The sequence below is a fragment of the Macaca mulatta genome, chromosome 9, assembly GCF_049350105.2.
Source record: "Macaca mulatta isolate MMU2019108-1 chromosome 9, T2T-MMU8v2.0, whole genome shotgun sequence".
Classification (NCBI taxonomy): Eukaryota; Metazoa; Chordata; class Mammalia; order Primates; family Cercopithecidae; genus Macaca; species Macaca mulatta.
Genome location: NC_133414.1, coordinates 32092905 through 32106867, shown reverse-complemented (window position 1 = coordinate 32106867; position 13963 = coordinate 32092905). Strand labels below are relative to the sequence as shown.

Below are 13963 nucleotides of genomic sequence, written 5' to 3'. Positions count from 1 at the left end.
CTGCATCTTAAAATCCCCGGGAGCTTTTAAGACATATTGACATGTAAGCTCTAACTCACATGGATTGAAAACACATCTCTGGGGCTGGGCTGAGCAAACGCATCTTTTTAAAGGCCCCTCAGGTGATTCTGTCTCAGAGATGTTGAAAACCAGTGGGTTAGGAGCTCCGTCATCTACTTCCAGATCTGTGATTATGCCATTATTAAATACAGTTGGCCATCACATAGATTTTATGCTTTAGCCTGGTTTTTTTTTCCTTTGCTATACCAAATAAAATCGTTTGAGCTGTAGTTCCAGTCCTTAAAACAACGGTTGTTACCATACTGATGTTAAACATTAGTACATTTGCTTAACAAGGATTTTAAAACTTCTTACCACATTGACATAATTTTAATGATTTCTATAATAATTAATAAGGAAATCAATAATTGGATTTTAAAGCAGGAACCTAGGCAGGAAAGTTGAAATTCATATACCAGTTCAATGGAAAACATTAAAATGCAGTTGTGTGATGCCCAATATTCTACGCTGTTTGGTGGTTCATCGGTTTCAATCTATTGTAATGGCACACATAGTTTAAAAACCTACTTTTTTTTGGTCTAATAGTTGAAAGAACAACAGCAATCCTTTGCATGTAAGAATTCTTTTTTTCATAATCATAATTTCAGAGTTTGTACATATTCTATTGAATTGCCAAAATGACTTTAGAGTCCAGTACATGCAGGGAATATTAAAATTGCAATCATAATTTAAATACCATCTTCTCCCCCTCTTCCCTTCCCAAAGGTATAAAGATATAAACATCATCTGCTGCCAAATAAATCCTGGAATTTGAGGGTGATGCTGGGAAGGTATGAAATTAGAAGGAGGCATGTTGCTTTTGCACTTTCAGATCAATGGCTGAATTCCAGACCCGGGAAGCCTTTCAGATCTGCATGCATTTGTTTCAACAATTGCTGTTCGTCTGCCACAGCAGCACCTGGGACGCCGCAGGGGAACTGGCAGCTTTTCTTGCTCATTTCATTAAATCAACTGTAACAAACCTCTTCCAGAAGACTATAGCATCCATATTTCCACAATAGTTAGATAAAAGTTAAAGAACGTTCCTTTTGTGACTATTCAGAGTCCGCTGCATATAACCGTTTATGAAAACTGAACCCTATAAAGAGCGAGAGTAGAGGACTGTGGTGAGAACGGAGGGATCGAAGGGAATCAGCTCGCTCGGGGAGCCGTCCCCAGGTGGCGGCAGGAGTACCTGGGGATAAGCGGATTGCATTCTCCAGGATCCAGGGGATTGATGTCACAGTTCTCATAGTCAAAGGTTCCATTCCATAAGTGCTTTGCCAGCTGAAATGCTATTTTTCGTTGTGCTAATGTGACTTCTTTCCCATGCCATACGTAAACTTCACTACCAAAATCGAACACCAGTACCTGGGAGAAATGGCACAAAAGAATTTGTTAACTTCAAGAACATGCAACAGTTGAATCAGGAGCAACAGGGTCTCTGCTGACAGCGACTCAAACGGAGGAAGACAGAAATCCCAATGGGGCAACCAACGCAGACACAAAAACGCCAGGAGATCTCAGCTGGCACTGCCCCGCCAAGCCAGCCGCTGCCCTGGGGGCATGATTCCTCCTCCCAGTGTCCTAAGTGGCCAAGATAATGTTCCCACCTCTGAACTCTCAAACTGCTAACAACTTGTGATTCACAAGAGTTCTTTAGGTACATCGTCCTGTCGACGTCCTCCCTCTCTCCCCGATTCCTCCCCCCTCATGTGCTCATTCATTAATATATACATAGGGGCCACTTCATATATGCCAGGCACTCGTGGTCCAGTGGTGTCTTCCCTCCTGTACACAATTCCAAGATCCTTAAGGGCAGGGATTAGATCATAGTAATACATACAGGAGGGATTGATTACTAAGTGTTTGCTGAATGAATACATGAATGTAATGCTATTTCTTATTTTCACAGTTTGTTTTACTCTTTCGATTTCTCCCTTCACTTCCAGCAATTCAAATTTGCTTAACTCTAAACTCGGCTCAATTTCACTTTCTATTGAAAATTATTCCTGATGATTTCTTTTTCTGTGACTTTTCCTCCATGTAAATGCCCATACATATCACACAGTCAACCTTGCTCCAGATTACATTCCTTTTAATACTCTTCCACCCAATAAAACTTAAGGGCCTGTGTGTCTTCCACTTTCTCAACACTTAGTATACTTAATGGTACTGGAAATATATGTAATTAATAAATATTTACTGGTGTGATAGGACAAAAACAGCATATTAATTGAAAAATCCATAAATTATATATATATATGCATCTATTGTTCCTCAAACTTAAGGACTGAAAAATATTCTAGTTAATGTTTATACAAAATGTAAGAGATAGGGCTAATATTTACATTTTGCCTATGATGCTTTCAATGATCCATGCCACCTTTGAACAATATTCTGGATTCCATATTAGCATTTAAGGTGTCAGTAATGGGTTGAAATAACAAATATTCTGGCTGGGCACAGTGGCTCACACCTGTAATCCCAGCACTTTGAAAGGCTGAGGTGGGTGGATCACGAGGTCAGGAGATCGAGCCCATCCTGGCCAACTTAGTGAAACCCTGTCTCTACCAAAAATACAAAAATTAGCTGGGCGTGGTGGCGTGCACCTGTAGTCCCAACTACTCAGGAGGCTGAGGCAGGAGAATCGCTTGAAGCAGGGAGGCGGAGGTTGCAGTGAGCCGAAATCTCGCCACTGCACTCCAGCCTGGCAACAGAACAAGACTGTGTCTCAGAAAAAAAGAAAGAAAGAAAGAAAATCTTTTAAAAAAACTGTAAATGTTCTACAATGGGTACTGACACTGGCTAACCTTTATTGGGCACTTACTCTCTAATTTATTGGGCAGCCTGTGCTGAGTGCTTTCAATGTGCTTTCTCATTGAAGGGCAGAGCCCATGGGCTGTACCTCTTTGGGTTGCAGAAGGGAGCACTTTGGAATTTCCCCCCAGTAGTTGTTATCAGGAACAAATTTGTCATCCATGAGATGGTAAATGCAGTTAGTTTCTATTATGGCTGCTTCATAGAGTTCATCTTCTTTTGGGTCTCCAGCAGCTTGGGGATAAGAACAACAGGAGGGCATCACGTTTTACGTTGCAAAATAGCTGGTTTAGAAGAATGAGCTAAGGGAGAAGAAAGCAGATTCAAGCCTTGTCAATCTCTGAAGTGCAATAAAGTCTTACACTGGTAACTGGTTTGGCCACCCAGAAGCTTCCAGAAGTCTTTGGCTGCATGAGTGTGTATGTCAATTCCTTCTTCGATGGTTTAGATATAAGTAGCTCTACAATCAAACTTCCTCTTTGTCTGAATTAAAGCTGCAAGTTCTGAGGCCTAAGAAAAGAAAGGAATACAATTATCTGGGTAGAGAAGCCCTTGGCTAGACAGAGTGGCACGTGTCAAAACCAGAGGGAGAAACAGTGTGTGCCTGCAAGGAAAGCCTTGTGATCATGGGTGTGGGTGGATGCTGGTTACTGGGTATTTTCAATGACCTCAAGAAAATGTAACTGAAAGACCAGGGAGTATCAATTCTTTAGAGCAACAGTTCTCCATCTTCAATAGGTCACATGTGATGCTTTAAAAAAACATCATTCTTTGGGCTTTACCCCATGACAGTCTCATTCACTAGGTCTATGGCAGAACTTCGCAGCTACCTGGGATAAAGGACTTTAAAGGGGGCCGCTTCCTTTTTTACACAGGAGTAAGAAGAAACCCAGGACCTAAACACTTGGGTGTAGGTCATAGTCCTCAAACACTCCATTTAAACACGTAATGAAGGCTTGTTTGAGAGACATTCAGGACAAGAAATCCTACCTATCCCTTCTCATTTGAATGCAACACCTGGTGTTTGAGAAGCTTTGCGACTGACGCCAGGAAGAACACTCCACTGGTGTGTAAAGGAGAGGTTAGCTAAAGCATTTTTATTTTTCAGGTACCAACCTTTGCCTTTTCTATGACGTTTGCAAACTCTCCTACCCACAGGGAGCAGCAGTGGGGAGAGAGCAGGAGGAAGCAGTCCCCACTGTTGAGCGCCGAAGCTCGAGGTTCCACCAGCCTGGTCTGCACGTGTCTTCTTCCTGAACACAAGGCAGACAATCACCGTCTTTCCAGACAGAACGGGGATAGGACGCACCCACATTGGAAGCATCTCTGCTGCAGACACTTTCACTTCTAAAGAGTCTTGTCTGCTGATAAGAGTGCCCATGCCCAGGGTGGCAGCAGCGGGATTTAGAAAGGGCATCATGATGGCACTAGTGGCTGCTTGTGTGGTTCATGCTTTCCCAAATGTCACCCGCTTCTCAGGACCATTATCAGTGTCACGTGTGTGGGTTAATGAGGGCTCCCCCTTCCAGGGAGATGAGCGCACAGGCTCCTCTTCCTTCCTTCACTCTTCTCCGGGGGCCTTTCTCTCCCCTGGCCACCTGCTGCACCCAATTACATCTGTGGCCCAGGCAAGGGAAGCTACGCCTTCAGGAAGGGTCAGATCTTTCCCTGGGGAGTTTCCACTATGAACCCTAGGGGCCTCTCAACAGGAAGGATGGAGCCACCACCTTCTGTGGCTTTCAACACCTTCTCCTAAATATTTGTTGATTTTGAGCTTTCCACAATTACACTGATCGTGTAGTCTCTGGGTTAGGACTCAGGACAGAGATCGGTTATTTGAGCTTGTCACTGGTCTTTTTAAACACACACAATGGGACAGCGGTCATGCAGAAAGACTTGGGAAACCCTCCCGGAGGGAGAGGCTATTTCCTCCATTCACATCTGGAAGATTCATCTATACAGTGGCTGCCAAGAGGCAGCCGAGTCTCCCTCCTCATGGCCCAGAGCCCCCTGGTTCGTCTTTGGAGTCTCCCTGGCTACGGACAGGAAGGGCACTGGAGTGCAAGGCAGGTGGGCTTCATCTGCATCCACTTTTCCTTGATTCCTTCCCCAAGCTGTGTCTTCCTCCCCGGTTCTGTACTGACTCGGGGAGGACTGGGCAGGGAGCAGAGAGCCCCTCTGATGACGTAGGGCACCTCTGGTAACTGCATGGATGTTTGGCCACCACGTGGGGCACGGGGCACCAGGAGCAAAAGCTGGGATTCCGGAGTGGGGGGACCTGGGTTCGAATCCAGCTCTGCCACCCAGTAGCTGCTGGGACCCCAGACACATTCCTGCCTCTGGAAGCCATGATGGGCAGAATACTTCCTATGTCATGGGATTGGGGGAAGCTTAAGAGACAGGAGGTTGCATAGCAAGGAACACACAGTAGGTTCTCAAAAAGCGTGCGTTCCCTTCCCGGCACAGGCGATAAATTACACAGTCAGGAAGCTTTATGTGACCAGACAGAAACCACGGGCCCTGAGTCACCGTGCCAGGCTGCTCTGAAATACCTTTAATCTGCAACAGCATCAGCCTCTTGTAGGGCACAGCGCTGTTGTTGGAGTTCTGTTCCGTCAGGTTGACGCTCCGCAGGCTGACATTGCTGAAGTTTTTTTTACTGGCTAAACCCGCCAGGGTGACTTCTGAGAAGTTGGAGTTGGAAGACACTGGGTGGGTTGAATAAGGAAAGACAACGCAGGAGGTTCAGTTACAGTGACAATATTTGCAGTCAGAAATTATTCACAACTGACTCAACATCTTTGCCTTTTCAAGTTAATCCTGAAAGGGAAAACGTAATCAAGTTTGATTAAATGTGCAATTCAGTGCTTAACCACTTTGTTAAGAATTAAATACAGCATTGAAAATATAAACTGCTTGTTGACAAGTGTCACACTGCGCTGTGCAGAGGGACAGGAATTGAGTGATGATGTGGACCAGCCACTTTAGTACAAAACCAGGAGCTGGATTCACTTGTTGCAATTCCACTGAAAGCTGTTATAAATCCTAACAACTTTTAGATGCCCGAATGTACAGATGCCAGATGACTGTTAGACAGTTTTCACCAAAACCCTTTATATGTTAAAAAAAAAAAAAAGTAGGCACTCTGTAAGGGATGATTAGGTTCTAATCTTTTGCTGAAGCAAAGTGATCAACTAGACGTTATCTTGAAGTCTACTGCTCTCAGAGTTAAGATAGTTAAGATTGTATTTATAAGATGTCGGGTTTTCAGTGCAAACATCTATGGGTCAGTCAGTCATCACTAATCCAACCCCTGAGCCCCCCAAAACTGCAAGCACAGGAAATGCATGTAAGATTTGTGCTAACAAATCTTTATTTCTCCAACTTATTGTTTTTAAAAATGTATATGCTGGAGAGATATTCAGAACATTTTTTACTGGGATTATGTTTGGAGAAATATGACAATATTTGTCAATTAATTGTGGTGTTGTGATTTTTAAATATGCTTTTTTTTTTTTTTTTTTTTTTAAGAAAGAATCTGACTCTGTCACCAGCCTGGAGTGCAGTGCTGTGATTACAGCTTACTACAGCCTTGACTTCCCGGGCTCAAGTGATCCTCCTGCCTCTGCCTCTTGAAGTGCTGGCATTACAGGTGTGAGCCACCACACCCAGCCTGAAATATACTTTCTTAGTAAACTAGTTATAATGAAAAGACTCAACCACTTCATCTAAATACTACATTTCTAAGAAAAACATGAGGAAATAGGTTTATGTTATGGGAAAACGAAAATTATAGCAAGATTATTCCACAAATCAAGATTATGCATGCTATCACCTCAAACCAAGAAAATCACTGTTTCAGAATGATGGAACCCCACATTAATGGGCAGATGAGAACAGTGTGGCTCAGCCTACAGCGGGAGTGAGAGCCTGAAGCCCATCTCCTCGCCTCCATTCATTGCCCCCAGCCAGCTCCCTCCAGCCCACATCCCAATTCTGAGAAGCTCAGGGTCCTACCAAGAACAATTTGAAAAGCACTGGCATATGTGTTAGTTAATAATATAAAAATCTAGGATTAGAGGCTGGGCATGGTGGCTCACCCCTGTAATCCCAGCACTTTGGGAGGCCGAGACAGCTGGATCACGAGGTCAAGAGATCGAGACCATCCTGGCCAACATAGCGAAACCCCAACTCTACTAAAAATACAAAAATTAGCTGGGCGAGGTGGCGTGCGCCTGTAGTCCCAGCTACTCGGGAGGCTGAGGCAGGAGAATTGCTTGAACCTGGGAGGCAGAGGTTGCAGAGAGCCGAGATGGCACCACTGCACTCCAGCCTAGGCAACAGAGCAAGACTCTGTCTCAAAAAAAAAAAAAAAAAAAAAAATCTAGGATTAGAAACCGCAGTGATTTGAGGTGTTTTACTGTAAGAGATCAAATGACTTGCTCTTGAATAAGATTAAATGAAGAATGGTTGTGTTCAGGATCTACAGAGCTGAAAATGGCTGAATTACCATACTCAGAAATATCCATCTCTTCTAACCTCCAGAAAGAAAACTCAACAAAACAGGATAATTTGTAACCAGGCACGGTGGCTCGTGCAGGTAATCCCAGCACTCTGGGAGATCAAGGTGGGAGGATTGTTTGAGGCCAGCGAGTTTGAGATGAGCCTGGGAAACAGGATGAGACCCCAGTCTCTTAAAAACAAAAACAAAAACCAAACCCCAGGATAATCTGAATTAACCAGTTGAACAGGTGATACACACTGTGAGAATTTCCATGAAAAATCTTTAAAGTCTAGGTAAGCGTGCACATGTACGTGCAAACTTACTCCTTTTTACTTCATGAGGGTCTTCTGAGCACCATTATTGGCCTTCACAAGGCAGAAAACCAAGCAATGAGTAAATCTTCGGAAAAAACCATTCCCAAGCACAGAAGCAGGGTGGGGGTTCAAATACTCACTCTTTTCTACTTTCATCCGCTTTGACTCCATGAAGGCGACGTTTAATCTCTGCTCGGTGTATTCCTGAAGGAGATCTTCTCTTGCCGCCAGCATTTTCAGGGGATTTTTGGAAGCCTGAACCCGGCGCTTGGGCCTACCTGCCCGCTTGTGCTCGGCCACAGAAGACGTCAATCTGCGGATGGAAGCAGAGCCGTGGTCCCAGTCTGCGACACCGCCCCTGGATGACCTGTGGGTCTTGGACTCCACAGGGTATTTCCTGATTTTGTTATGAGTCTTGCAACTCCTCCTCCCACCGCCACTCCCCTGACATGGAGTCGCAGAATCTTGGAGATGGAAGAGGGATGCAAGCCTACTGAGTTCAAATCTCAGCCACGCCCGGACGCCCCTACTCACTCATGCCCCTTGGTCTCTGCCTGGAAGGGTGTGGAGTACTTCCGGGCGGCTCATGGCTCTGCTAGACAGCTCTGGGAGTTAGGAAGCTCTTCCCTCTCCTTACGGCGCCCATGCACGTGTCCTAATTCTCTCTTTGGAATCATACACCCATGTCTACTTGTCTGTCTCCCGCAAGCCCCTAGGGAATTTGCAGACCACGGCTCATTGATGTAATCCTCTTCGCTCCGACTAAACTTTCTCCCTGTGCAATAGCTTTCCGTCCCCTTACTGTCTCTCCACGACTAACTTCCACTCAACTCACTGCCTCCCTCTGAAAAAAACCACTTTTGGGAAGAATATCTGAAATAAAATGGGCCCGCAACCATCTGTGACCACCCCACATTCTCACAACTCTGGGGTGGAAAACCAGACCCGGGGAGGTGAGCAGACCGAGCGAAGCATCTCCCAACAGACTCCCGCTGCCGCTCTCCACCTCCAGCTGCGCGGGCCTCTGTGCCCGAAAGGCCTCTTTACATACCATGGTGTCATATGTGTGTGTCAACATACATACATGTTTAAATTATGATATACAACTATTTAAACAGTGACATTAGGTGGGTGGAAGATTGCGAAGTGGTTAAATAGCTACGTATGCAAATACCCAAAATACTATTTTGAGGTGGAAAATGGCAAAGGGTTCATTTTTTAAGGTAGGAAATTAAAATATGCAAATTGAAACAAATTGAACAAACTTAAACATGCAAAAAATATCTCGAGAGCAGTTTAAATATATGATAATGGAAGAGATTGTCACTCTGACAATTTCGCAGGAAAGACCCGATGGGCGTGGTGGACTGCCGTGGGTGGAGCCTGTCCAGCGTGTCCTCCTCTGCTTCTGTAATAGCATCTGGATTTTCCTTTGGGGAAACCACTTCCCTGCGCCCCCACCGTGGCTCTAGAGGAGACCCAGAGACCCGCCTTTAGCCAGTCGGCATCTTCCATCCCATTGGCCACAGTGACTGGTTTAGGGATGGACACGGGACTCCAGTTGAAGCCAAGAAAATCAAACCTGGAAATTCTGCTGGGACTACTGGGAAGAGAAGCTACCTGTGCTGGGCTGGCCAGGGAGGCAGCCTTGTGACTCCAGAGCTGGGGTGTCCATCTGCCGCCAGGCCACTGCCTGACGGAGAGTGCGGCCAGCCCAAAGCCAAGACAGACTGTGTTCTGAGGGGCCGCTAGAACCCGAGGCCACATCCACACTTTTCAGCGAGTGAGCCGGTCAACCCCTCGGCACTGTTCAGCGAGTGAGACGGTCAACCCATCCGCACTGTTCAGCGAATGAGCTGGTCAACCCCTCCGCACTGTTCAGCCAGTGAGCCAGTAAACCCCTCTCATTTTTCTTTTTGGTTGAAGTCGGTTTGAATTGGGATGTTTTTCTGGCACTTGAGATTGACGGACTCCTAATACTATAATCACTTTTCCTAGTTGGTTTAGTCATGTTCCCGTGGGAAGAGAAACCCTTAGTCATCACTGAGAAAACCCGCAGATCTATTGATTTTGTAAATGATTGGAAGCTAAGTAACATGCCTTACTGATTTTCTAGTGAGCTGTACTAATTTGAGCCCATCTCATCCAAATATTTTGCAAAGTTATGAGTAAGAATTAAATATGTCAAATGAAAGACAGGCGTTGAACTCTGCTAAGTGATGTAAACCTAAAAACTGCAAAACAGTATTCAAGTTATGTGAAAAATCCATTGACACTTTCTTTATGGCACAGGACAAGCACCTGTGGCACACGGGTCTGCCTGCCTGCACATCTGGTCTGCCGTCTGCATGTTCTATCTGCTGGGAGGCTTTGTGCCCCTGGCTCCTGCAACAGCGTGCCCTGGCTCTAGAATACTAACGCCCCTGTGATGGAGTTAGAAGGAGAAGGAGGTCACATGGGGAAAGAGCCTGGTGGATATGCTGTGTGTAGGCGAAGGAAGCCCTTCTCAGTGGAGGAAAGACGCAGACCCAAATAACTCACTTGGGTGCATAAGGATTGAAAATGACATTGAAGTCCTCGTCCAGCTCCACAGGACTTGTGGGCGTATTATAATCCACGCTGTGGTAAGATCTGGCAAAGGTTTCATCATCATCCGCCTTCATCACCTCCTCCACAGACTTGCCAGTGACAGTGAGCACCGTTTCTTGCATCCCGCTTACTATCAACAAACAAGCAAATGACGTAAGAGTTTTATAAAAACAAGGACTCCCATTATGCCTCACAATAGTTTGAAGATTCTATTTCCTCCTAAGTTCCCCGAGTGGAGGAAACATGATTGTGATATACAGGGTCCTGTGGTTGCTTCCCAGGCCCTTACTTAATCTCTGACCTATCTCTGACGTAAGGACTTCCCACCTGAACAAATCTTCTGCAGTAACATGGTGGGAGAGAGGGAGGCTGACCTTACTGCACACACCCACCCACTGAACGCTTCTGAACCTGCACTGGCTTCTGCTGAGGGTGGATGAACCAGCCTCGGCCTCATTCTACATCAAGGGTCAGCAAACTTCTTCTGAAAAGGGCCAGCCAGTAAACATTTTAGGCTTTGCATGGGGAGGGGCGACATGGGGCCTGTGTTGCAACTACTCAGTTCTGCTGTTATAATGCAAAAGCTCACATTGGCATGAATGTGTCTCAATAAAACTTTATTTACAATAACAGGTTTGGGCATGGTGGCTCAGGCTTATAGTGTCAGCACTTCAGGAGAGCAAGGTAGGGGAATTGCTTGAGCCCAGGAATTCAAGACCAGCCTGAGCAGCATAGTGGGACCCCATCTCTACAAAAACAGAAAAAGTAAAAAAATTAGCCAGGCTTGGTGGTGAACACCCATAGTTGGAGCTACTCAGGAGGCTGAGGTGGGAGGATTGCTTGAGCCCAGGAGTTCAAGGCTGCAGTGAGCTATGATGGACCACTGAACTCTAGCATGGGTGGCAGAGCAAGACACTGTCTCTAAAAAACAAACAAAACAAACAACAACAAAAAACAAAAGCAGGTGGGCAGCTGGATTTGGCAATGGCCATTGCTTGCTAACCCAAGGCTAGATCACTGTTCCACATTTGTAATAAATGCTTTGCTGATTGGTATTCCTTGCTTAGCTAGTTTAGTGATTATATTATACTTTCATATTTCTGTTCAGTGGTGGTTTTATTATTTTCAACCTTTTAGTGGTCACTGTCAATAGGAGGGGCTCCCAGTGCCTAGTATTTGGTAAGTTTCCTGGATTGGACATTTTAATCAAGAGATAAAAGGCAATTTCTGCATATTGCTTTTATTTTGTGTATTTCATTGACTTTTATATTGAAATATTTATTTCAATATTCATTTGCCATAATTTTCTTTTAGAAATCATTTGTGATTATAAGAAATAACGTCAGCTTTTAGCTTATTGGAAACTGATAACATACAATTTAAAGTTCACCAGGCCCAAGATCATGTTGATTTGGCCGACATATAATAATCTGCTTTCAGAGTTATAAGCAAAATCACTCAGTTCACAATTCCGATTGGATGGCATCCCAAGAGTTTAGATTCAAGAGCAAATGTGTTTTTGGGGCCCCCAATTTAGTACATTATCAAGTGAATCAGGGGTTGATAGTCTAATCAGTCTTGACCAAAACTTCATTTTTTGAAGATAACAACAAAGATAATGATTACAGTATGACTTAGTAAAGCCATAATGGAAAGAAAACAATTTAGCTGAGGAAGAAAAGCAATCAGAATTTGGATTTAGAGATTCTGAGAGCAAAACCTTCTGGCTTCTGGTAGGTACCTTTGTTATTCAGCCTTCTCAGAAAGGTTTCCAGCCTGTCCAACTTCAGGTCCGATTCCGTTTCCAGCCTGTCCAACTTCAGGTCCGATTCTAACTGCATATCTGGTCTGGCTTCGATATCTAGGCGAGCAGAAACTGTCAGTGAGACCACATCATTGAGGCCTCTTCTGATCAGGCTTGGCATGGCCGGGGCCTTGGCGACTTACCTTCCAGGGGTTTGGAAACGGGTGTGGTGCCTCTTGTTTTACTGCAAATGGGTGAGGCTACTGGGGTTATGGCAGTGGGTGACGCCAAACCTGCGGAACACACAGACGAGCTACTGAGCATCTCAGGGTCACTTCTGGAAATGTCCGGAACCCTGATGGATCTCCAGGAGTCCCAGGGTAGACGGCACAACATATAAGAATGTACACACATGCAGGCGCACACACACGCACTTCATAGGTACAGCGACTGTGGGACAACCAACTGCAAATGTAGACAGGATTTTATTATTTCCAAGGATCGTAGTGGCTGACAAGCTGATATTCCAAAATGAATGCTGAAGACGTGGGAAAACATATTCGTGACATGTAAACTTGAGCAAATGCAGCTGTGAGTTCTGAGGCCCTCTGGGGATGGCGGGGGCAGCTGAGAGTGCTTTAGTGCCATCTGCAGAATGAGCTGTGTCACACTCGCCAGCAAGTGACCCTCAGCACTGGAGCTCTCCTCCAGGCTGAAGGGAGGGAGGGACAGTGGCCTTGGGGACATTACACAGACAGTAACCCAAGGAGGGCCAACCTTTCAGAAGAAACCACAGACCAGGGCAGGTCTGGACTGACTGTGCATGTTGGAAGGTCCTGTCCATCTCCCATGTGGGTGGAAACAGGAAATGCTTTTCCTCGTATATTTACTGAGAAGCAGGGTGAGGAATCTTTAAAAGGGCAAATGGTCAGAGACATACGAAAGGGAAAGGGAGGAATTCCGGTATGGAGAAAGTATCCAGCTGGAAGAAGAAAACTTAGTAAAGAGAAGGATGAGTATCGCTTCCCTAACCTAAGTGGAAGGCACTGGAAAGAAAACTAGTGCATTTACAAAAAACAAAATGAGATGTGAATGTTCTCTGTACTCATTTGTAATAAATGTGAAATCCTTAGATGACATTGCCACTTAGATGACAATGCATCCCTGGACGAACAACATCCAGAGAATATGCCAATCACTATCACAAGGAAAACCAAATGAATGAATGATTCTGTTCCTTCCTCCTGTGAATGGGAGAAGTATAACAGCATAAAAATTTAATAAAAAATACCATTAAATGGTTTAAAACTCAAGTTGCAGGTAACATCCTAGAAGTACTTCTCATTTTGCACATATATTTGGTTGATGATGTCAATAAAAGTTTTAAAATTTGTTTCAATTGCCAGAACTGCAAAGGGTTTATATCCACGAGAAAGTAAACTTTATTGAAAGATGATAAAGATAAATAAAATCTGGTATCACAGGGTGGGGAGGGAAACCATCACTCACTAGAAGGATGCTTAAGAGACATCAGAGGAGTTCTTTAGCACAGAAGCCGTTAACTCCGCAGCTAATAAACAGGGCTGACTCTGAAGGTTGGTTTCCAAAGCAACCGGAGAAATCCCTCCCCGTCCTGGCCGGTGCCAGGCAAACCCGGCTGCCATGGCTCCCCCTGCTGGCGGTTCAGGCAGTGGCACGATCCAAAAGAGCTCTTCTCCCAGCTAGAGATAAGGATCCTTAGGCAATAAATGGCTCAGGGCATAGAGATGCAAATTACAAAACGTTAAAACAAAGATCCCCCGTAGCTCTTTTCGATGAATTCTAGGTACAACAACCAGTCACCTACTCTCTTCGGGAACATTGTCACATCTCGCTTACTCCAGGTGTGGCTGGAGTACTTGGCTTCCAGAAGAAACCTAGAATACCACAGGA

At 45.0% G+C, this 13963-nt stretch overlaps 1 protein-coding gene across 1 annotated transcript in view; it reads right to left on the bottom strand.

The window, feature by feature from the left end:
• The window catches only part of LOC698300 (supervillin-like), a 46438-nt gene that overhangs the window by 8613 nt on the left and 23862 nt on the right, over positions 1-13963 (bottom strand). The window contains 9 exon segments of the mRNA XM_077946160.1: positions 1256-1431; positions 2969-3114; positions 3243-3390; positions 3997-4133; positions 5433-5588; positions 7839-8011; positions 10240-10417; positions 12029-12148; positions 12235-12324. Of these exon segments, the coding sequence (XP_077802286.1) occupies positions 1256-1431; positions 2969-3114; positions 3243-3390; positions 3997-4133; positions 5433-5588; positions 7839-8011; positions 10240-10417; positions 12029-12148; positions 12235-12324 (1324 nt within the window).